This window comes from Procambarus clarkii, chromosome 5, assembly GCF_040958095.1.
Source record: "Procambarus clarkii isolate CNS0578487 chromosome 5, FALCON_Pclarkii_2.0, whole genome shotgun sequence".
Lineage (NCBI taxonomy): Eukaryota > Metazoa > Arthropoda > Malacostraca > Decapoda > Cambaridae > Procambarus > Procambarus clarkii.
In genome coordinates this window covers 15,470,997-15,495,990 of record NC_091154.1, presented here as the reverse complement: position 1 = coordinate 15,495,990, position 24,994 = coordinate 15,470,997, and the positions used below count along the sequence as shown (strand labels likewise).

Below are 24,994 nucleotides of genomic sequence, written 5' to 3'. Positions count from 1 at the left end.
CACTGCTAACCGGCGCCTCAAACTACCAAGCAAACTGCTAAAGCTGAACCCAAGGGACGTGTCCACCCGTGACGGCGAAGCAGGGGGTGCCACCACACAAACGAACCTAATATAAGGGGGAGGGGAACACAAGGCAGACCCCCCTATGAGGCAAAAACAAATATAAAAGAAAAATCACACAAGCGGACAACGTACCCAGAGGGAACAGAGCCGGCCACTGTCATAGGTGAAAACTAGCTACGCAGTACCCTGCGCCCCACCAGTGCGATAACTACCACTTACCCCAAGGTAAACAAGGGAGTAAAACCCCCAAACACTCGGGGTGGCCAAATGCCAAGCAGCGAAAAACCAACAGAGGTAGACCCAAGGTAACTTGTGGAAGGCAACCCCAAGCCCCAAGGGCGGTACTTACAGGGCACTCAGGGAAGGTGACCCTAAGCACATGTAGCCCGAGTACCTGAGAATACTACTCCCAGCTCACACGACCACCGTAAGAGCAGCACTGCAAACAAGTCACAGCACTGAGACAAGACCGGAGCTGGAGCCACACGACCGTGCATTATCCCATCAGCCGAGGAATTGGGGCGGGGATCGCCAGCGTGGGGGGTCTGGGGCTCCCCCTTACCCCTCCCGGGGAGGGGGGAGCTACGCAGACATGCGGCGCGGCTCGTGTGACGTCATGCTTGTTAGTTCGTTTTCCTGGGGGAGTTCTGTCCACTCGTTTGTCGATTTTTGTTGTTAACCAGAATAGGGGTTTGTTTTGTGGCGCTTACCTTTCTGGGTGCCTGTCCCGGTCGATGGCAGATATAGAATGCTCCAAATCACATGTGCATTTCTATGGGCCATTGCTCCCCGTGCCTCTCTGAGGGGGCCAGGTTCTAGCTCGTGGTCCCCGGTAGGCCTAGAACTCCACCCACATCAACTGATGCAAAATAGTTAGGGTATCCATATCAGCCATGGATAGCTCCGGGGAGCCGTAGGGGCTCCCCCCAGAAAAGTCTCGACTTCCCAGGAACATGCTCTACTGAACCATGAGATGAGCTCTTTAGAATCACAACCAGAATTATTACCCGACTTACTTGCCTGTATGTCATCTTGAAGGATTGTGAACTGCCCATGACATGGCTGAGTCTTCCTTATCTTACAGCCACGTCTGGATGTTATTAATATAGCATGGGCTTCCTACCAGCTGGTACTCAATTGACTGCCCAAATGCCTGACATTAAACTCATATTATTTACTAACTGTGACTAGATGCAACTGTGAATGCTTGACTGGTTGTGACAATGACTGCCTGTTACTGGAGTGTGACTGCTTGTGACTAAATGCCTGACTGGTGGTGACTGACTGTAAATGCCTGTGACTGGTTGCAACTAACTGTGACTGCATGACTGATAGGGACTTTCTGCGACTGTGAATGCCTGACTGGCAGTGACATGACTGTGGCTGTCTGTTACTTGAAGCAACTAACTGTATATGCCTGACTGGCTGTTACATAACAGAAGCAGTGAAATCTGTAAAGGGGAAAAATGTAACTGGTTGCGTAGTGAGAGCAGAGTTGTCACAACAAACCCAATAGTGGCCTCCAGTTTAACGAGTACCAGACTAAGTGAACTGTATACTGTATTCCAAATATAACAATCAAGGGAACTTTCCATTCACAATTTATTTTAGGCATGCATTATATTTATTTAGACCCATTAATAGCAGTCTGACTAACAACACCCTTGCACATTAACAATGCAGTTACTGAAATACAGTACTTTACAAATGACAAGAAAGCAATATTAAAAGTAAATTGTCAGCAATACATTACCTTCATTAGGCTTTAAAACATCCAAAATATCAATACGGCCTCCAGAGTCATCAGGCTTTACGACGAACTGGATCTGTACGAGACCAGTACTAGTACCACACTGTTCTTGTAATGTGTCGTCATCAGTGAGCTGCGAATTAGTGAAAACCAAAATCAGTAATTTACCCCCGTTTATTAGTAAGAAATACAGGCATTCAATTAAACCAATATAATAACCACCACGATACCTTGCTTCTTGCTTTTATAAAAGGGAAAGGAAAGGGGAAACCAGCACACACACAGGATTCTTGGTCCTCCTTGCTCTTGTTCCAATCCCTTGTTGCTGCACTGTGGCAATTTTTAACCACTAAACTGTGCAACCCGCCTGCAGGCACTCGACTGGGGGTGCACAACACGCCTCCTGGATCTAACAGATTATAGCGTATGATTCAAAACTCCTGCTGCTACATGGGGTTCACATCAGCTTCCTCAGGGCTCTTGTAAACCGACACAATTTCTGGGGGGAGCCCCGTCGGCTCCCCGGAGCTTTACCGGCTGATATGCTAATGTCAGACTTTGGCATCAGTCATGTGTATGGAGTTCTAGGGCCTACCGGGGACCACGAGCCAGAACCTGGCCCCCTCAGAGAGGCAAGGGGAGCAATGGCCTATAGAAACCCCCGTGTGGTTGGAAGCATTCCATGTCTGCCATCGACCGGGTCAAGCATCCAGAAAGGTAAGCATTCCAAAACAAACCCCTATTCTGGTGAAAATTGCTACCTAAAGCCGAACTAGTGGATAGAACTCTTCAACAGAAAACAAGGAAACTAGTATGACGTCATACGTCACTGCGCCGCTGTCTGTGCAGCTCCCCCCTCCCCGGGAGGGGCAAGGGGGAGCCCCAGACCTCCCACGCCGGCTATCCACCCATCAGTTCTTCGGCTGATGCTATAGGCAATGGTTATGTGCTCCGGCTCCAGTGGTTGTTTCAGCACTGTACCTAGAGTGTGGTGTCTGTTTTCTAGGTGGTGCGTGAGCCGGGAGTGATTCTTCAGTACTCGGGCTGCATGCGCCTAGGGTTCCCTTCCCTAGGTGCCCTGTAAGTACTGCCCTTGGGGCTTGGGGCCACCTTCCACAAGTTCCTTGGGTCCTGCCCCTGCTTGGTCGTTTACTGCTTGGTTTTCGGCCGCTCTTTGTGTGCTCGGGTGTTCTGTCTCCCTTGTTCGCCTTAGAGTAAGGGGCAGTTTTTGCACTGGTGGGGCGCAGGGTACTGTGCAGCTTGTCTTTACCAATCATAGCAGCCGGCTCTGTTCCGCTTGGGTACGCTGTCCTCTTGCGGGGTTTTCTTTTTCTTTTTGTTTATCTACCTGGTGGGGGGGTCTGCCTTCGTTCTTGCCCCTTGTGTCCCTTGTGTTCTGAGTATTTTCTGGTGGTACCCCTGCTAGGTCCCCGTGAGTGTACACGTCCCGGGGGTTCAGCTCTTAGAAAGTTGTTTGGTAGCTTTGGGTGCCGGTTAGCAGTACCCTGCCTGGGATTACCTGAGCGCGAGTCCTCTTATAGTAAACGCTCGGGACCCTGGGAAACCCATGGGGGAGCGCGGGTCCGATGGATGTGACCCCAGAGTCCCCCCCTCGCTTCCAGCGAGTTTGAGGGTTGCTCTCACCCTTTGTCTCTGGGTGACTCTCTGTTTTGCCTCCGTCTGCTGCCTGTGGGGTCGGTGACACCTTCGACCCGGAGTCCTGCGAGTTTGGTTGCTCGTTGTGGCTCGGTTACCCAGTTGTGCTAACAAAGCAGGGTGCGGGCAGCAGGGGGCGTTGCACTTGAGCCTTGGTGGTGGCAACGTTCTCGTGGTTTCCTCCCCGGGAGCCCCGGGGCTGCCCAGCTGTAGTTCGTTTTGGGACTTGGGGGTGTTGGTTGCTTCGGTTCCATCCACGCCCCCTTGTCTTTCCCCTGGATCACCCTTCCTGCCTGCATTATGTTCCTTACCGTCTGTAGGTTCGGGGCGGGGTTTTTGATGGTGTTGAGACTCGGGCAGTCTCGGGGAATTCCCCTTCCGGGGTAGTGACGGGGGAATTTGAGCCTGTTCCTCCAGCCGTGTTGTACGAGTCTGCCAGTGGGCTCCCTTCATTAGTGTTTTCACTGCTGCCCCGGTTTTCTGGTACAGCCGGGGCTTTGGGGGAATGGCTCGGCCCCGGGGCCTGTCGTGTAGGTTCCCGGGGCTGGGAAGGGGCCGACTTGGGGGGCCTTGGCCCCGTTGGACCCTGTGGGGGTTTTTATCCCCCTCTAGGCGGGGCTTGTGGTTACGCGGAGTGGGGTTTTTCCTCCCCACTCGCCGTACGTGCTGTTGGGCGTCGGCCTCTCCCCGGGCTCGGTTCCTTGGCCTTTGAGTCGGTTGGTTCCGTCCTGTGGGTGGATGTTTCCTCCCACCCCTTTTTGGGACGGTGTTTTCGTCATGTTTCCCCGTTCGATGGGGTTCTGCGTGACTTCTGATCTCGGGTGCGCCTGCGCCTTCGTGTGCCTTCGGGACTAGTGTTGGCTTCTGTGTTCTCGAGGGTACGGGATGGTTTTTCGCTACTTCCCGCATTATTGGAACGTCTGTCGCCCGGTTGGGCTGCTTGTCGCCCGGTTGGGCTGCTTGTCGCCCGGTTGGGCTGCTTGTCGCCCGGTTGGGCTGCTTGTCGCCCGGTTGGGCTGCTTGTCGCCCGGTTGGGCTGCTTGTCGCCCGGTTGGGCTGCTTGTCGCCCGGTTGGGCTGCTTGTCGCCCGGTTGGGCTGCTTGTCGCCCGGTTGGGCTGCTTGTCGCCCGGTTGGGCTGCTTGTCGCCCGGTTGGGCTGCTTGTCGCCCGGTTGGGCTGCTTGTCGCCCGGTTGGGCTGCTTGTCGCCCGGTTGGGCTGCTTGTCGCCCGGTTGGGCTGCTTGTCGCCCGGTTGGGTTCCTGTTTGGGCTCTTTGCTTCTTTGGCTGGTTTTATTGTTCCAGCTTCCTCTTTTGGCTACTTTTCTCGTGCAGTAGTCCTGGCTGGCGTCTTCCCGCAGGGAGGGTGTGCGGTTCGGCCAGCTTTGTTCGGAGTTTGTTTTGGTCCGGGCGGTGTTTCAGGGCTGGTGTTTTGCGCCCTTTTTGCTACAGTGCTTCGCCTCTCGTTCCTCTCCCTGGCTGCGGTATGTGCCCCTTCGCGCCGGGGGTGTCCTGGTTCCCAGTTGTGGGGAGGACACTGCGGTTTTCCCTGCGTCATGGGTGTGGACCGTCTCCTTCGCCTCTCCCTGCTCTCCTGCGGGTCCAGCAGGGTCCGGCTCTGGTGTCTTCACCTGGCGGTGCTCCCAGGGTCTTCTGGGCACGGTTGAGTCGTGTCAAGTTCGTGCCACCATTCGCCAGGTGAGTTTCTGCGGTCTGGCATCTTTTGGCCGGGCGCTGGATGCGGTGTTTATATACCTGTCTTTATTCAGGTATATTTTTGTACGACTGAGACCGTTCGCACACCAGTGACTGTCCCTTTTTTTTCAACCCTTCTTGTCCCCCTCATGTGCATGTCCAACCCATGCTGGAGTCATTCAGGGGACCCTCCTTTTTAATGTTGTGAGGTGTGGGGGTTGCAGGTTTGGTTCTGTACTCACCTGGTAAGGTTACTGGCTGTGCTTGCAGGTTTTGAGCTCTGGCTCTTGGGTCCCGCCTATCTGGTAGAACTTGCGGGATAGTACCAGTGGAGTGCAGTGGTGCTATTGGCACATTTGGGGAACACTGTATTACCATCAGAGGTCTGTGCTTGTTACACGACCTACTTGCGAGCATAAGCCTTCTTGCTGGTTCGTCCGTGGACTTCCAGGGCGCACTAGCCTGTTTTCGTATGGCAGTTCCGGCCCGTCCTGGTTGTGGGGGGTATGTGGGTCGGCGGACTGCTCCTAGCAGCTGCCTGGTGGGCCACCCTCTGGCCGGTCTAGCCTGGCCTTGGGCCGGGCTTCAGGTGTAAAAGAGCTCCCAGTACCTCATCCAGCGGGTATCGAGCGGGGTTTCTCCGCCGTCGGTCGCCTGGTGCAGGTTTCTGGGCCTGCAGGGTTTTGTCGTGTCTCCGTTGGTCCTGTCTGGGGTCTGCCTGCTCCATTCTCTGCCTTTGCGGAAGGGAGTTGCTATTTACATGTTGCATGTTGCAGTGGTGCCTGTTGCTGCTGCTGCACGTGTGCATTGGTACCGTGTTTCACGGTGGCGTGTCCTTGTTCCTGTGTCCGGTTGTGGAGTGGCACTTTGCTGCCGTTTTGTGCCTGGGGATTGCAGTGGGGGTTTTTCTGTCCCTGCCTGATTGTCCACCCCTGGTTGTTCTCCTGGGGTTTTTGTGCTTCTGCTCTTTCTTCCTGCCTCCTCTGCAGCAGGGATGTTCTGCGTGTGTTCTTAGGTGTTGGTCAGCCTGTGTCCTGTGATGTGCTTCTTTGTCTCGGTCTATTGCAGTTGTTCGTACCCGTTGGTTCGGGTACTGTTCTGGCGGCAACCCTTCCGCCTTCTTTGTTTTCCTAGCTTGCCCTGCCGTTTTTTTTTTTGGGGGGTCTTGCGATGTCTCGCGTCGGACTCGTCATTTCTGAACTCCTGGCGGGCTTGCATGCTTTGGGGAGTTTTTCTGTTCGGCAGACGTTCCATCTCCTTGTGCCGCCTGGGTTTCGGTGGTTGCGCCCGAGATCTTCCCGCGGCTCCGCCTTTTTCCTGGGCTCGGAGGGGCCTTGTCGGGGCTGCTTATGTTCTGCCTCGCGGTCTCGCCTCCGGTTGGTGGTCGGGTGGCTTCGTGGTAGGTGTCCCACCTGCGTGCTTCTCTTGGCGGCAGTATGGGGTATTTTGGCGGTCCTTCCTTTTCCTGTCCCTTCTTAGGTGGTTACTCTTGTTAGCTTGGTTTACTCTCGGCTTGGTTTTCTGGTGGGGGTTGGGGGCCGTCGTCTTGCCACATACTGTCGCCTCTTTTCGTGCGGCGCGGGCGGAGCCGCTTCAGCTTGCTTTCGGTCTTGGTGTTGCTTCTGCACCGTTAGTCAGCTGTCTTGTGCGTCGTTTCACCTCCGGCCTGTTCGTGCGCCGCTTGCACCATCCTGGTCACTGGTCAGCGTGCTCTGTCTTCTCCTCGGTTGGTAGTGCCCCTTCGGTTCCGGTGTGTTTTTTCGACGGCTCTTTCCTTTGGGCCTTTGCCTCTGGGGGTCGAGTCGCTGAGTTTTCTTGCTCCTTCGGTTTTAGCGTTTTGGTTGTTTGGTGGCAGCAGTCTCCATCTTTTCTGGCGCGGGGTGGGGCTGCTGCATTCTAGAGGGGTCCAGGGTTTGTTGGTGCTTCGTTGGTCGGGCCGGGGGTGTGTCGTTTGTGTTCAGTGGCGGCCCTCCACTGTTGTTTGCGTGCCACGACGTTTGGGTCCGGAGCGCGTTTTGCGTTGCTCCAGTTCTGTTCTTCCTAGTTCGCGGGTGATAGTGTCCCGGGTGGTCAGCCGTGTTCTTGCGGCTAAGCTGCCTGTGTTCTTCCCTCATGCCTGTGGCGTTCGTGGCCTCGCTGCTCTTGCTGCCGTCTAAGCGATGTGGCCTTGCGGTCTTTCGGGCATGGATTTTTGGTGTTCGTGCAGGGGCCTTGCTGCTCGTGGTTCTCGTGTTGTTCTCGGGATTTTTGGGGCTGTGGCGCCTTGGGTTGGCGCTTGCTGCCAGTTGTCTCGCCTCCTTGGGGGGCGCGTGGTGTCCGCTGTTACGTACTCCTAGCAGAATACGTATATAAATTTAAAATAAATATTATTTTATTTTATCATTGCATGTATATGTACACACATTGTGTTTGGTAAATTGTCGTATGGTGTGGCAGCGTCAGTGGACAAGAGCGCGGTTGCCTTTGCACACGTCTATTACCTGATTGATACGGGAAAGCTGGACCTGTTCAGTTGAGAGTTCCAGATGTCACTTTTATTTAGTTAGGAAATGGTTCATCTTCTGTAATTAAACAGGTGGCATTGTACTTATATATTTTGTAAGTAACTATTATCTGTAAATTGCATTCTTGTGTGTTTTGAGAACAAGTGGTTGTTCAATTAGTTTAAAATATTAAAAAGTCCTTAGTTTCCATCCCTCATCCTGGGATGAGGCAGACGGGAGGTGAGAATGTGGGTAGCGCCAGAGCGAGAGTCAGTAGCTTCGGGGAACCAGGAGGAGTAACATGTGGGAGATAAGTCTGTTATTTCTTGTTGTGCCATAGTTTACTATTATATATTACGTGCAATGACAATACTTTCATTTATTGTATAAGTTAACTTAACCATCTGTGTTTTGATATTATACTGTCTTGAATATATATCTATATAATATTTTGTATCTATTCTTCAGTCCTAAAGGAAGAGTTTTATTTATGTGCTCATTACTTATCAAGGGGTTATACTGGTGACGCGCTTTAGAGAGCAGCAGTGGTATCCCTAGACGTAATTAAAGTTTGGCTGCTGTAGGGTCACGAGCCGTAACGAACGATAGGTAACATCCGCCTCCCGGTTCTGTCCCTTTGACCTTCCTCTGTGGGTAGTTAGCTCCGGGGAGCCGACGGGGCTCCCCCCAGAAAACCAGCGTTGAATGTAATGAAACGCCATTTTCTGGGCGAGACCCGGAGGCTCCCCGGCAACCCTCCCTCCCTCCGGTCGGCATTTTTTGCGTGTTTTGACATCCAGCCTCAGAACTGATGGGTGGATAGCCGGCGTGGGAGGTCTGGGGCTCCCCCTTCCCCCTCCCGGGGAGGGGGGAGCTGCGCAGACAGCGGTGCGGTGACGTATGACGTCATACTAGTTTCCTTGTTTTCTGTTGAAGAGTTCTATCCACTAGTTCGACTTTAGGTAGCAATTTTCACCAGAATAGGGGTTTGTTTTGGAATGCTTACCTTTCTGGATGCTTGACCCGGTCGATGGCAGACACAGAATGCTTCCAACCACACGGGGGTTTCTATAGGCCATTGCTCCCCTTGCCTCTCTGAGGGGGCCAGGTTCTGGCTCGTGGTCCCCGGTAGGCCCTAGAACTCCATACACATGACTGATGCCAAAGTCTGACATTAGCATATCAGCCGGTAAAGCTCCGGGGAGCCTCCGGGTCTCACCCAGAAAATGGCGTTTCATTACATTCAACGCTGGTTTTTTTTTTAATCATTGGCAACATTCCCGGGTGCGAGAGCCTCAGTAATGAGTGACCAAGGCTGGCACACGCAGCATGAGCTCACACACTGCTGTTCAGCTTGTGACCACAGCATTGCCTAATGTCAAAATGTATATGTAACTGCTATTATTTAGCCCTGATAGTATTACAGAAGAGCCTGAGTGTGATAATGACTGTGTACAATGTTCAAATATCAATGAATCAATGCTGTTCACGATGTTCACAGCACTAGCCACAGCACCACAACATTATTTCGTCCATCTAGGAATCTTCAAATGACTTCTTATGTTCCTTTACAAAATAAACTTGTGGTCAGTTATTCATTTACAGGATTTAGTGACCCGGGTTGTGATATTAGCAGGATTGTAGTGATAAGTAGCGCTGTGCGTAGTATTGTGGGAGGAGGAATTTTGGCAAGGGAGAGAGGGAATCGAAGTAATGTCACTGTGTGTGGCAGTCTTGTATTGCTCACCATACTGGCTTAGTGGTTCGCTATGGCAAACACGTATGAACGTAGGTATATACAATGTGTGTACATAGTCTAATAACAGCAACAGGAGTATGTTGGGAGGAGCCATTTTGGTGAGGGAGGTGGCGTAGTACTGGTTGCATCTGTGTTGGAGGAGTGTGGGAGGGCTGGCTGGGTGTGGCAGCTCATACTCGCGGAATTCTGGGTGGGTTGATAGTGCATGTATATTGTGTGTGATAGTGTATAGTGTGTAAATATGTTGTAAATATCCATAAATGAACATGAAACATTGGATGTATGAGCAATATATGTGGACACATTTGTGATGCATGTAACACAGCGTCTTGGGACAGTACAGATGTTCTACTGCCATAATATTGTGTACGTGTTCATTATACATATGGCATGGAAAAACAAAACAAATGTATTTGGAAATGTACGCAAAAAATGAACAAAAATATATTTGTGGCAACTCGCGCATGTTGAAGCTGGCGAGCGACTGCCCCTGGGAGTCTAAGCCATGGGCAACCACCAAATCGTGACGTCACACCCCATTTTCTGGACCCAATTGTGGCCAAAGTAAGTACAATTTTGATTTTTTTTACATATCAGGGGAAGATCAGGGAAGAGTAATTAACATTTTCAAAAACAAAAAAAAGTTTTGCCAAGAATTTATTTCCAGCGCATGGGGGGGAAAGGGGGAATACTGTATTTAGAGCCTGAGCAACACAGTGGTTATTGACACATTGCAGCTACTTTTTTTTTTCCATGCTCATCAGACTCTCAGGAATCGCAGCAGACTTTTGTGATGGTGAGTGTGATGAAACAGACAAAACAAAATAAAACAGCGTTGAATGTAATGAAACACCATTTTCTGGGCGAGTCCTGGAGGCTCCCCGGAGTTATCCAGGCTGATGTGTATATCGTTAGACTTGGGCATCAGTGTGAATGGAGTTCTAGGCCTACCGGGGACCACAGTCAGAACCTTGGCCACGATGGAGCCAAGAGGACGCCTCTCTCTCTCTCGTGGTAAGTCTCCAAGCGAGGTAGGACCTGGAGCAACAGCTGAACTGGAGGAAAGAGGTAAAGGAATGCCCCCTTTCCTCCTTGACCAGTCTTGCAACTGCCGGGTGATCCAGGAGCCCCCCAGAAACAAGCACATGTGGGACCACAGCCAAAGGAGAGACTCCGGAAGGAGAGACTCCGGAAGGAGAGACTCCGGAAGGAGAGACAAGGAAGTGGTCGAAGAGTCCCACACAAGACCCAGCCAGGTCCAAACCTGGGAGGGGACCAGATGGGACTTCCGCCAGTTCACCAGGAACCCAAACCCGGCAAGCTCTACCCCCTCTGAGGTAGAAAAAAAAAAGAAACAAAAATGGAAATACAATAACAAAAGGAAAAAAGAAAAGCAAGAAGCCGACTTGTGAACAGAGCCTTGCCAATGGATGAAGACGGCTCTGGAGGAGGCACTGGCACAAAAGAAGCACCAAAGGTCCACCTCGACAAGCAAAGCCAGAGCCCCAGCACGACCACAAAACTCCTGCCAAGATCCAAGGAGTGCAGGCTGCAAGCCAGGAAGACCCCCGAAACCCTAGAAGAGGCTAGTCCGGGATGCAAAGGAGGCAACTACCAAGGATCACCTGAACATCCACAGGGAAACCCGAGAGGAAAACACCTCCGTAACAAAACCGAAGAACCCAAAGGAACCTAGAAAAGAATCTGGGGGAGCCCAAACCACCATATTTGCCAGCAGAAAACGCACCACAAAAGAAGGGCCAGACCCATGACCCAGCAAAACCCCTGACGAAAACAGCCAGAAAAACGTACCGAAACCAGAGGGCCGAAGGCAGGGGAGCCAGCAGAACCAACAGGGCACTGACACAGGAACGTGTCAGTATCAGTAAACTCGCCAAACCCAGGACCCAGTACCCAATACAGACAGCAAACACAAGACCGGGCAAAGAGACTAACACCCAACCAGTCCTAGTAGAACAGACAGGGCAGGAAAGAAGAACAAAACAGAGAGAATGGCAATGGGAAGATAAAAACTTCAGCGGAGGCGAAAACCGCCCCCAAAATGCGAGCTCTCCTGAAGAAAAGTCCAGGGGAAAGGCAGTAAAGAAGGGGTCTGCTGGCAGGACCCAGAATCCTCAGCAGAAGGAACAGGCTTGAATGCTTCTATCCCCACCCTGAATGGGGCAGCCCCCCGAAGTCTTCCCGAGCCGGAACTCGGAAGACGCATCCATAGGTCCACCGAGCCCTAACAGGGTTTTCTGGGGCCCGTTGGCTGACTGCTATGGGAAGCACAGGCAAGGTGTTGCTAACTAGGTAGACCCAAAATTAACAAAGCGGGAGATCACAACACTGACACCCCTGCAACGTGTACAATCCCAGGGTCCTAGTGGAGGGCCACCAAAATATTATAAGAGGTCCTATAGCCACATAAAACAAAAATGAAAAGAAAAATCCCACAAAAGTACGTCCCCAGAGAAAACAGGAACCGGCCGCTGCATAGGTAAGCTGGCTGCGCAACACCTTGATGCCCCAACCAGCAACAATACCACTTCCTACGCAAGGCCAAACAAGGGACATTAAACCCCAGCTGGCCCCAAGGGCAAGGTAAATGCTGAGCAGCAAAAACCTCTATGAAAATGGTGTCCCGAACGCACCAGGGAAGATAAGCCTGACACGCAAGAGTAGTACTCAAAGGGGACTTGGAAAAGGCTGCCCGAAGTGCATGCAGCCCCAGTACACTTCAGGTACACCTGGTCACACACCACAAACAGCAGAGGACGCCATGAAGATAAACACTGCTTAGACTCTGAAGCCAGAGTCGACGTCCGCCCAAGAGCACATCAGCCAACGAACTGAATGACTTGGGTAACCGGCATGGGGGAGCAGTGTGAACAGGCGGTGCGGCGGTGATGTGTGACATTTGCTTGTTTGTTTTTTCCTTAAGTTCTAGGGGTTCTTCCTCCCTGTTCAGTTTTCTGTCGCAATTTCTTACCTAGTGGAATTTGTTTGGTTATGCCTACCTTTCTGGGTGCCAACTCTGGTCGATGGCATACATGGAATGCCCCCAACCACATGGGGGCTTCTATAGGCCATTGCTCCCTTTGCCTCTCTGAAGGGGCCAGGTTCTGGCCATGGTCCCCGGGAGGCTGAACTCCATTGACCGATGCCCCGACTAATATATAGCTTATCAGTCCAATAGTTCCAGAGAGCAGTAGGGACTCCCCACAGAAAAGCAGACTTCTTTTCATGCTCATCACACACATAGGGGATTATCTTCTTGAGGTTATCTTAAGAGGATTGCAGGGCTTAGCGTCCCTGCGGCCCGGTCCTTGACCAGGCCTCCTTTTTGTTGCACATCTGCAGGAAGCATCCCATAGCAACTGTCCAACTCCCAGGTATCTATTTACTGCTAGGTGAACAGGGCATCAGGGTGAAAGAAACTCTGCCCATGTTTCCATCTCCGCTGGGGATCAAACCTGGAGCCTTAGGACTACGAACCCAGAGCGCTGTCCACTTAGCCATCGGGCCCCCTTGGAGGAAAATCGGCCTGGGGTTGAAGCACTGTCACCTTCTTTCTCACATTTCAAGGCTTGCCTTTCTAAGGTTCTCTGTGTGGTTGTTTGGTTCGGCTAGTTCGCTATTTGTTCCTGCTCTATGGCTGTGTGCATGTTTGCTGCTTTGATGCCTTTCTTTGTCATTCTGCCCATGGCCAATATACAGGCTCGAGATTTCTGCAGGTTCTTATGATGTTGCCCTCTCATTCCTGCTGGATATCCTTTGGTTGTTATGGCTGCTATTCTTTGCCCCAGGCCCTCCTCTCCTGCTGCTGTTCTTCCACAGGCAAGTCCTATCTGGCTTTTCTGATTTCCATACATAAAACCCAGACATCATTATGAGTAAACTCGGGGACCTACTGAGGCCATTCAAATAGAAATGAAGTAACGAACATAATGAAATACTGTTTGCGGGTAGGCACCCTGTAGAGCTCCGCCCCTGCCCTGTCCCACACCTCCAAGAGATTTTGGGGTTTCTCAAAAAGACATCTCCCAAGTGAGGGGGAGGGGGGGCAGCAAACAGGCTTGCAGAAACCCCAGGTGATGTGGGCTGCCCTCTAATGGTGGTCAGGGACAACAGGATGAGGGCAAGTTACCCAGCAGCAACAATCATTTGCCTCGTTGTCATAGGGGGAAGGGGGGGCTAATTTTCTTTGAGCAGTTGCTTCCTTTCTTGCACCTATATTGTTATCTGTTTTGGGTTGATTTATGATCTCTCAAGCTCCAATTTGTCTTGTAGAGTGATCCAGATTCTGGTTTTAGCTTCTATTAGGCAAGAGACGAGTCTTGGAGGACTGGAGCATTGGGCCAGGACTTGGCGATACAAGAGCTCGGCTTGGGTACCACCAAGCCTCAGCCTTTGGGTACTGGAGGACTGTTGGGCTGATGCTTGGTGATACCAGAGCTCAGCTTGGGGTCTACTGGAGGACTGTTGGGCTGAAGCTTGGTGATATTAGAATTCAGCTTGAGGAGCTAGAAAGGTCATTGGGAAAGGGTCCCAAATAAAAACATTCCATAACCAGGTTTTGAACAGTTTTCAAGTTTTATTTTACATTAACCCTTAACCCTTAAACCACCCAATACATATATAGATGATTTCAGTAACAAAACCGAAACCACGCAATACATTAATAGCTGTTTTCGTGTCTAGTGCTATAATTTAAACGCCCCACGTGGGATAGGGGGTAGTCATCGGCGAGCCGCACCCCGACCATAAACAAACACCACCTGGTGTTTCGGTATGGCAGCTGCCCCGTATGGGCCAATGGCAGCTGCCCCGTATGGGCCAATGGCAGCTGCCCCGTATGGGCCAATGGCAGCTGCCCCGTATGGGCCAATGGCAGCTGCCCCGTATGGGCCAATGGCAGCTGCCTCGTATGGGCCAATGGCAGCTGCCTCGTATGGGCCAATGGCAACTGCCTCGTATGGGCCAATGGCAGCTGCCTCGTATGGGCCAATGGCAGCTGCCTCGTATGGGCCAATAGCTGCTACATCGTATGGGCCAATAGCAGTTGCCTCGTATGGGCAAATAGCAGCTGCCTCGTATGGGCCAATAGCATCTGCCCCGTTTGGGCCAATAGCAGCTGCCCCGTATGGGCCAATAGGAGCTGCCCCGTTTGGGCCAATAGCAGCTGCCCCGTATGGGCCAATAGCAGCTGCCTCGTATGGGCCAATAGGAGCTGCCTCGCCTCGTATGGGCCAATAGGAGCTGCCTCGTATGGGCCAATAGGAGCTGCCTCGTATGGGCCAATAGGAGCTGCCTCGTATGGGCCAATAGGAGCTGCCTCGTATGGGCCAATAGGAGCTGCCTCGTATGGGCCAATATGAGCTGCCTCGTATGGGCCAATAGGAGCTGCCTCGTATGGGCCAATAGGAGCTGCCTCGTATGGGCCAATAGGAGCATTTGGCCATGAACACATTCAGAACACCTCGAGTGAGAGCAGCCACACCCAGCCAGTCTCCCTCACTACAACATCTTACTCGCTAACATTGCTCCTCCCACCATATTGCTATAGTTCTTATTACACATGTTCTATATACCTATCTACATAGGCCCCAGACGAAGACCCGTCACTCAACGCCTCCACATCCTCCTCAAGCCAGGCAGAAGACAGCTCGAGAAAGGGAAAGGAAACGTAAGATTGAAGCCAAATGTCCACAGGCGTGCAAATCCTCCACAACCAACGATGCCGAAAGAAGAGGAACCTGCATGTGAAGCTGGAAAAGGCCAACATCCCGAGAAAGCACGAGAGTGAACAAGCATGCATTAAGGTGCTCAAACTCGCCCCCCAGGTAAACCTGCAGAACTGTAGAAGTTTCACGCCAATCAAGCGTGCGGGTCCGACAGAACCCATGCCACGCCTTCAACAAAAAAGAATGGGCAGTCTGCCAGCCAGGAAGACTTCGGAACCTCGAAACGCGGGAAGCGGGAAGAAGAACCGAACTCGAAAGAGGATGGATCCGTCACAGAAGCATAAACTGGGTCTCGCAATAGGTATGCAGCAAGAGCCTCCCGAGCCTCCTTTGTGGTGATATGGGAAGTAGAAAACCTCTGGAAAGACGGAGCCGACGTACCCAAAGGTGCCTGGAACCGAACCCAAATCATACTAATACAGGGAAGGGGGTAAGAAACCCCCTCCCCCTGCAACAATAAGTCCTGCAAGGAAGGCAAAAGCACCCAAGTGGGGGTCAAAGGGGGCCCAAGGCCCCCAGGTCGACTCCTCCCCAGCCCCAAGATTCCCCACGTCGGGACCCGGGGCAGAGCCGTCCTCCAAACCCTCCACCCCCGAAGAAAAGGCAAAATCCAGGGGAAAGGCAGACAAGAAGGGGGCCTGTTGGTGGAACCCAGAAGCCTCGGCAGGAGGAACCGGCTCAAATGCCTACGTCTCTGACCTGAATGGGGCAGCCTCCGAAGCCACACGAGCCTCTTTTACCAACTAAACCCTGTGCCGAATCGAAAACCCTCAGACATTTGGGAGCCATAAACGGGGGGGGGGGGGAGGTGCAGGATGAACCACAGGGGAAGGACCAGGGAGCACGGAAAAAGCCAAAGTCGAAGCGACTAACGCCCTCAGGTCCGGGTCTCTAAAACCAAAACAGGGCAGCCTCGGGGCATCCGGGTGGGAACCAAACAGCAACATCAGAATAAAACTGGAGCACAAGCAGAGAACACGATTCACAAGACTCCGGGTCAAATGTGTTGTTGACCCAACAGGCTGCATGACGGAGGCAAAACAGGTGACTGTCACCTTGAGACAAGGGCACACAGCAACGTTTAACTCTTTAACTACGCAACGCGCCTGCAGGCCCAGGCTTCAGGTGCGCAACACGCCTCCAGGTGTTTTTATTTTTCACGTTCCATTCAAAACTCCCGCGGCTACATGGGGTTCACATCAGCTTCCTCAGGGCTCTTGTAAACAGACGCCATCTTAAAAAAAAATCATAGTCCACATTGCCGGGTGTCAGAGCCTCAGTAGTGAGTGAGCAACCACGGCTGGTGCTCGCAGCATGAGCGCACAGCACTGCTGTTCAGCGTGTGACCACAGCATCGCCAAATATTATCAAAATATATATATAATCTGTTTTATTTAGCCATGATAGTATTAGAGAAGAGCCCGAGTGTGATAATGACTGGGTACAATGTTCGAATATCAGTGATTCTATGCTGTTCACGATGTTCACAGCGCTAGCCACAGCACCACAGCATTATTTCGTCCATCTAGGAATCTTCAAACGACTTTTTAGGTTCCTTTTCAAAATAAACTTGTGCAATGCAGCCGACGCCCTAGCTGCTGAAATCAGCGCCCCAGACAAAGACCCGTCACTCAACGCCTCCACATCCTCCTCAAGCCAGGCAGAAGACAGCTCGAGAAAGGGAAAAGAAACGTAAGATTGAAGCCAAATGTCCACGGGCGTGCAAATCCTCCACAACCAATTATTCATTTACAGGTATTAGTGACCAGGATTATGGTTATAATGAGCATTGTGCGTAGGAAGAAGGAATTTTGGTGAGGGAGGGAGGGAGGAAGGGAGAGAATTGAGGTAGCCTCACTGTGTGGCAGTAACTCTTGTTTTGCTCACTGTACTAGCTTCGTGGTTCGCTATGGGGAACACACGTGTACATGGGTATATACAGTGTGTGTGAATAGTGTAATAACAGCACCAGGAGTATGTTGTGAGGAGCTATTTTGGTGAGGGAGGTGACGTCGTAATCGTAGCGTTGTCTGCTGTGTGATTTGTCATGCAGTGTATGGTGGCCATTGTATTGTTTGGACACAATACCAGCTTACTTGCATAGTTCTGGTAAATAAAACATGTAGATAGGTATATATAACATGTGTAAATCGTGTAATTAATACAATAACAGTATGGTGGGAGGAGCAGGTGGGAGGAGCAATGTTGGCGAGTAAGATGTTGGAGTGAGGGAGGGCTGGCTGGGTGTGGCTCCTCTCACTCGCGGTGTTCTGAGTGTGTTGATGATGAATGTATATAGTGTGTGACAGTGTATAGTGTGTAAATAGAGTGTATATATACATAAACTAGCATGATACATGGTAAAGATGTGCAACATATGTGTACACAAGTGTCATGCACGTAACACAGTGTCCTCAGACAGTACGGATGTTTTACTGCCATAATATAGTGTACATGTTCATTATACATAGGATTAGCACGTAAAAACAAATAAAATGTATTTGGAACCGTGCACAAAAAATGAACAAAAATATAATCGCGGCAACCCGGGCGCCCCACCGGCCCCGGGAGCTTACTTCATGGGCGAACGGGGAATGATGACGTCACGCGCCAAGTTACGGACCCCATAGCAGCCAAAGTAAGTACAAGTTTGAAATTTTTTTGACATACCCATACTGGGGGAAGGGTTTTTGACACTTTAAAAAAACAAAATAATTTTTTCAAGAGAATTTATTTCCTGCGCACTGGGGGAGGGGGGGGGGGTGTCATATTTATAGGCCGCACAGTTAAAGGGTTAAACCCGCACAAGGCAGGCTGGAACTCTGGAGACGCATCCATGGATCCACCGAGCCCCGACAGGGATTTCCAGGGGCCCCTAGGGTAACAACTGTGGGAAGCCCAGGCAAGGTGTTGCTAACCGGTTAAAAAACCAAAACTAACATGGGATAGATGATAACACTGAAACCCCTGTGATGTGTACAAGCACGGGGGCCTAGCAGAGGGCCACCAAAACAGTATCAGGGGAACTATAGTCCCACTAAGCAGAACCCCCCACCCGGCAAACAAAAACAAAACAAAAGAAAAACCCGCAAAAGTACACCATCCCCAGAGGCAACAGGAACCGATCGCTGCGTAGGTGGCAGATTGCTCAACACCTTGACGCCCTAACCAGCACACCACCACTCCCTACCCAAGGTCAAACAAGGGGCCCCAAGCCCCAGCTGGCCCCAAGGATGAGGTAAATGCCGAGCATCAAGAACCTCTACGGCAGCGAATGAAGCTCTACGGTTGTAACGGAGGGTGGGGGAAATAGCTCTATCTTATCCATTATTCCACCCCCCAGTTAACTAACGAGGCCGGGGGAAACAGCTCTCTCTTGTCCGTTATCCCGTCCCCAGTTAGCTAACTATTCTAGAGCACCCTCCAGAGTTCCTAAGGCAACCTCTCTCGTTCAACACCTTGTAACCTAGGTATTTGACTACCTAGGTGCTAAGACTACAAGGCGCCGTCACTTGATCAGTTACCCGAAACTCTAGAGAGAACTCTAGAATACAGAATCATTGCCACAAACGTATAAGAGAAAACGAAAGGAAAGAAATGAATAGTGAAGTAATTAGTGAGGGCTTGGGGGTGAGAGGGAGAGAGGTGGGAGGAGCGAGGAGGGTCATTAGTTGAAAGTGAGAGTTTAGAGAGGGGGTGGAGGGAGAGGTGTAGATAGGTAGAAGGAGAAGAGTAGATAGTAGAAGTAGAAGAGTAGATAGTAGAAGACGAAATGCTGCCACCATCCATTCATGATCATTACATACAAGACAAGGAATGGAACTTGTCTGTATCACAAAATTCTCAAAAGATGTTATCAAGAGATCATTATTAGTATGGTCCCATCTTTATCATGTACTCATTCTAAACCATGAAACCAGTAACTACAGAGGCTTTCTCATCTCAACTCAAAATCTCTAGGGAACAAAGTTAAACACAATTTAAATAATAAATTCATAATTATATTTCACATGAAGTATCATAATTTAGCAATTCAATTAAAATGTTCCAGTTTAATATTTAAAGTGAGTCATCCTCCAAGAATCTGAGAACCCTACAACTTGACTGCCCCTGATCATCACACAACACTTGTAAAACACGACCAAGTCACCTTAATGTTCACTCACCGAGGACTGAGTCTAAGTTGAATAGAGAGGGGGGGGGGGGGTCTGTAGTTGACAGAGACTCCCGCCCTTGCCGGCCGACAGCCTCCCTGATAGGGACGTCGTCTCTGCTCTCGTCTGCTCTTCTCTTGATGCTGTTCTGTCTGTCAATCCTTTTGCTGGATAGCTCTCCGAGTTTATATTGGGGAACCTAGTAGCTAACTCCGCCCACAAGTAGATAGCCTCCGGCACTACCAAGCCACTCCTTAAACGTCGGCATGTTTGAAGGCTACCCGGCTCCAATTATACGCTAGACGGAAGCAAGGTGAAATTATCATGATCTGACCTCAGGTCACTTGGGGTCATTAACGGTTAGAGGTGTGAGATCTCAGGCAGACAACTGGCGCCTCTCAGATCCTTGTCTGTGACTCGTGTACTCTATATATATTTTAAATAAACTAACCCAAACACTTTTACAGTGTTACACGGTTTCCGAATGCCCCCAGGGGAGATAACCCTGACACGCAGGGGCAGTACTCACGAGAGCACTTATGGAAGGAAGCCCATAAGCACATGCAGCCCCGGCACTGATAAGGTACTCCTGGCCACCACACACAACCACAAGACAGCAGAGAACACCACACAGGGCAAACACTGCCCAGGAATTTGAGGCCAGAGAAGCGTCTGTCCCGGTTGACACTAGCTTATGAACTGAAGTGCTAGGCAGACGGCGCAGTGAGGTTCGGGACCCCCCCTCCTCCCCATTTTGGGGAGGGAAGGGCTGCGCGGACAAGCAGCACGGCAGTAGAGTGTGATAATTGATTGATTGCTTGTTTCCTTGGGATTGTAGGGAGTTTTTACCTCTGTTCGGCTTTTTGCTTTGGTTTCTTACCATCTAACCCCGGTCGATGGCAGATAAGGAAAACCCCCAACCACAAGGGAGTATTCCAGGGCCATTGCTCCCTGCAACCTCTCTGAAGAGGCCAGGTTATGGCGTTGGTCCCTGGTAGGTCTGAACTCCATAGCTAATGTCTCGGTCTAATGTAACATACATTAGCCCGATAAGCTCCAGGGAGCCGTTGGGGCTCCCCACAGAAAAAAACACTAAAGACAACACAAGATGCACTTCCAGCTGAACCAAGGAACAACGACCAAGGAGCTTTGACTTCGCCAGAAAAGGAGCCAACAGTGAGCCAACAGTAACGAGCAAGACAACCAACAAGGCTGAAAGAAGAGGGCTCCAGACCAAACAGGACACCAGAAACCAAGCAGCTGAAGGAAAAGTACCGGGCAAGGGGGGCCTGACAGCTGAGTGGACAGCGCTTCGTATTCGTAGTCCTGAGGTTCTGGTTTAGATCCCCGGTGGAGGCAGAAACAAATGGGCAGAATTTCTTTCACCATGATGCCCCTGTTACCTAGCAGTAAATAGGTACCTGGGAGTTAGACAGCTGCTATGGGCTGCTTCCTGGGGTGTGTAACAAAAAGAGGCCTGGTTGAGGACCGGGCCATGAGGACGCTAAGCCCCGAAATCATCTCAAGATGACCTAAAGATAACCAAGGAGATGGAACAGGCTCAGGCAGTGCAATAGGCACTTTATACAGAAGGGAAGGGAATTATCAGTAGAAAGGACCAAGCCATTACAACTATTTAGCAGGCATCAAGGATTGAATGGGAGGAAGGAATGGTGCCCAGCCACTTAGACAGGCGGGGATTGAACGCCGACCTGCATAAAGCGAGACCAGCACTCCACTGTCCAGCTCAAGTGCTTGTGTAAACTCTACACAGAGTATGGGGGGTGTTTGTTATATTATTATGAGTTTTTTTTTGTTTTGTTTTTATTATACTGAATTGAAAAGATACAGTTGTTTCACTTAAGTTTCATCTCTATCATCATTTCAGTGTAACCAGGTTTAGAAGGGAATTATGGAAGTTACTCCAGCATACTGCAAGCCATAATAATATCACATTACAATATTATCCTTGGGTAAATTCTGGTAAATTACAAAATACAAAATACCCTGTACCCACTACAGTATAACCATCACCCCTCACTCCAATAATACAAAATACTTTCTTTACCTCCTCCATATTCAACAAAAATGCACAATACACACTGCACGTACCTCTCTTTCGGATAAAACAGACACAACAAAACTCTGTAGGTCAAGATGTAAAGCTTCAGCCGCTCGTGACTTAAGGGTTCCCATCGTCTCGCTGATGTCCATATCAATTGCATAAATTTGAATGGGTTGACTGGGGAGATACAATTAAAAAAATATACTCAACTTGCAGCACAAGATAATCAACGTCACGATATAATTATACTATCTATCATACTATCATGACGTACATTAACAACTCTCGTCGTCAGGGACAGACTTCCTGTCCATGACGACGACAGACAGGAAGTCTGTACTTAGGCTTATCATAGTCCCTTCTATGTCGGCTACTGACCTTAGCTGGAATGCAACCACAACAGATGCCCAACTCTTAGGTACCTATTTACTGAACAGAGGCACAAGGTATAAAGAAATTTGCCCAACCATGTCTTTCCCACCCAGGGATCAAACCCGGGATCTATGATTGCGAGTTGAGGATATAGACCATTGTGGTACACGATTTCTTGCCCGTATAAACAGAAAATAAATAAGAATACGCCACCCGGTAACAATTATACCATGCAGCAGACTGAGTAGTCATCTCACAACTGTAGTCGTCTGACAACTGATGTGACTCCAAATGTGACTCCCGGGCTGGACAAGATGTTCGAGTAGTTTTCCTTAAATCTGATGCTTCTGTTCAACTAGAAGTAAATATGTACTCTGCAGTTAGTCACCTGTTGTGTGTTGCATCCTAGGGGAAGAGGTCAGCCACTAGCCTAGGGTCGGGGATGGAGGGTGATATCTTGATAAGCCTAACAGGCTTCCTGTTCCTGACAATAGAACAAAATTCATTGACCAGAAATGGTACACATTGTGCTAATATAAAAAAAAAACAGCGTTGAATGTAATGAAACGCCATTTTCTGGGCGAGTCCCAGAGGCTCCCCGGAGCTATCCATGGCTGATATGGATACCCTAACTATTTTGCATCAGTCGATGTGGGTGGAGTTCTAGGCCTACCGGGGACCACGAGCCAGAACCTGGCCCCCTCAGAGAGGCACGGGGAGCAATGGCCCATAGAAATGCACATGTGATTTGGAGCATTCTATATCTGCCATCGACCGGGACAGGCACCCAGAAAGATAAGCGCCACAAAACAAACCCCTATTGTGGTTAAGAACAAAAATCGACAAACGAGTGGGCAGAACTCCCCCAGGAAAACGAACTAACAAGCATGACGTCACACAAGCCACGCCGAATATCTGCGCAGCTCCCCCCTCCCCGGGAGGGGGAAGGGGGAGCCCCAGACCCCCCGCACTGGCGATCCCCGCCCCAGTTGAGGCTGGATATCAAAACCGCGAAAAAAACGTCAACCAGAGGGCAGGAGGGTGCCGGGGAGCCTCCGAGACTCATCCAGAAAATGGTGTTTCACTACATTCAACACTGGTTTTCTGGGGGAAGCCCCTACGGCTCCCCGGAGCTACTTCACCAAAGACTACCTAAGAAAACAAGGGGACATACCCGGGAGGCGGTCGGTGAACCACTCCTCAACACGAAGTTGAGACAACAACCCAAGGACCCCTCCGGAAAGCAGCAGGCACATCATTCACCAGAAAAAGGGAGAACGGCTGCAGACGAAGAAACCTATGACCACGACCATAGGAGCAAAAACCACTGCGCTGGAGAAGAGCATGAAGCTCTGCCACATGACCCCCAAGAGGCCAATGCCAACATAAAAGAGAGCTGAGGCAAAGCAAACCTGACCAAGGACCCACAACCACCATGGAGAAGAAAAACAGGAGAGCACCCTGTCCAAAGACCAGGATGGCACAGGCAGTGCATAAGCAGGCCGGAGCAGAAACAACGCATGAGACAGCCTGCGAAACGGCGCAGAAGGAACATCGATACCGAAAGCAAGCAGCAGAAACGAAGGTGCCAGACCCAGGAACGGCCCCAAGCGCCTCTACATCCTCCGCAAGCCAATCCTATGACAGCCCCAGGAGGGAAAAGAAAACGCAGGACCAAAACTAAAATGCCACAAGCGTGCAAGTCCACCGCCACAAGTGTAGCCGACAGGGAAGGAACCCGCATAAGGAGCCGCCCCACACCAACATCCCACAGAAGGGCAGTAGCGAAAAGACTCATTAATTGGAGCAAAATCGCCCCCAGGAAAACGAGTAGTGCCAAGACAGCGCGAAGAGAAGAGATATGCACAAAAGAACAAGAAGGCCAAACACCCAGAAGCTGCCGGGAATAGGACCCACAAGTCCTAGAAAGGACCGGAGGGAAGAAGCAAAACCATCCCGAACCTTCGAGAACAAAAAGAAGCAAACACAAAGGACGAAGGCACAAAAACCCGGTCGCACCCGAGACCAAAAGTCATGCAGAAACACCAAGAAGAGGAGACAAGATGGAGAAGGCCCGTCCCGGTAAAAAAGGGGCGAAGACCGTAGAAAAGCACCCACCGACAGGACGGAAACAATGGGCACAATGGACAAGGAAACCGAGCCTAGGGAGGAGCCGACACCCACAAAGCACGTGCGGAGAGGGGGAACAGAAAAACCCCACACCACAAAACCGCAAGCCCCGCCCAGAGGGTTAGACATACCCCGGTGGGGACCAACGGGGCTTGAGGCCCCTCACGTTAGCCCCACCCCAGCCCCGAGAACCCACCCTGCAGGCCCCGGGGCCGAGCTGTCCCCTCAAAGCCCCAGCGTCAAGAAAAACCCCGGGGCAGTCGGGAAAAACACTAAGGAAGGGAGCCCACTAGGCTCTGGAACTAGAACCGAAACCGGAGGATCGGCGAGGGGCGAGATGAAGAACCCAAGCTCATCCCCCACCAGCACAACGAGGCGAGGACAAGACAGAGAATCCAAGGAACATGGAAAAACCAGGCCCGGCACAGCAAGACCGGCAAGGAATGAGGGCCCCAGAGGGAGCACGGAAGGGCCGAACATAATGCCACAACCAACCCCGACACACAGCTGCAGTACCAAAACCGCAGCAAAACGTCACCACACTCCCGAGGAAGCGACAGAAGAAAGATAAATCGTACATGAGTGGCACACAAGGGGACACAGGCGGAAACCGAGCACCAAACTGAGCCACAGGGACGGTAGAAGAAATGTGTGCAGTGAAACAGGCAATCGAAGGAACACATTAGGCAGCCCAACTTGGGCTGACCCCATACACAGCCCCAAGAGCAGAGACGAGAGCGCCCATGAAGCACAGAAACCTCTCGACAGGCAAACGACAGGGGAGAGGCAGAACCAAAGAGCCAGAACCAAATCCTGCAAGCACAAGGAGGCGAGCACAAAACACCCTCGACACAGGAAAACGTACCACCGAACAGGCACCCCCACCGTTGCACTGCGGAACAAGGTGGAGGCGGGGCCCCGAACTCAAGCAAGGTTAGACAAGCATAGGAGAGGGGTAGGAGGAGTACAGGCAGGAGCCACCTCGGAAGGGACAAGAGGCCACCCGCAGACACCCGTGAACCGAGGAAGGAATCAGGTGGAGAGAACAAGAGCTGCCCAGTATGGGCTAATAGCCCTGCAGTAGGCACCTTGGGTGATACGGGCCACATTCTCAAGTACGTAT

The 24,994-nt window shown here is 51.1% G+C and overlaps 1 protein-coding gene across 1 annotated transcript in view; it reads right to left on the bottom strand.

The window, feature by feature from the left end:
* Positions 1 to 24,994, bottom strand: part of LOC138373553 (DNA-binding protein Ets97D-like) — a 514,987-nt gene that overhangs the window by 474,574 nt on the left and 15,419 nt on the right. Inside the window, exons 3-4 of the mRNA XM_069339774.1 lie at positions 21,417 to 21,546; positions 1,817 to 1,946 (exon numbers count right to left, since the gene is read on the bottom strand). Coding sequence (XP_069195875.1) covers positions 1,817 to 1,946; positions 21,417 to 21,546 — 260 coding nt within the window. The remainder of the gene's footprint in view (positions 1 to 1,816; positions 1,947 to 21,416; positions 21,547 to 24,994) is intronic.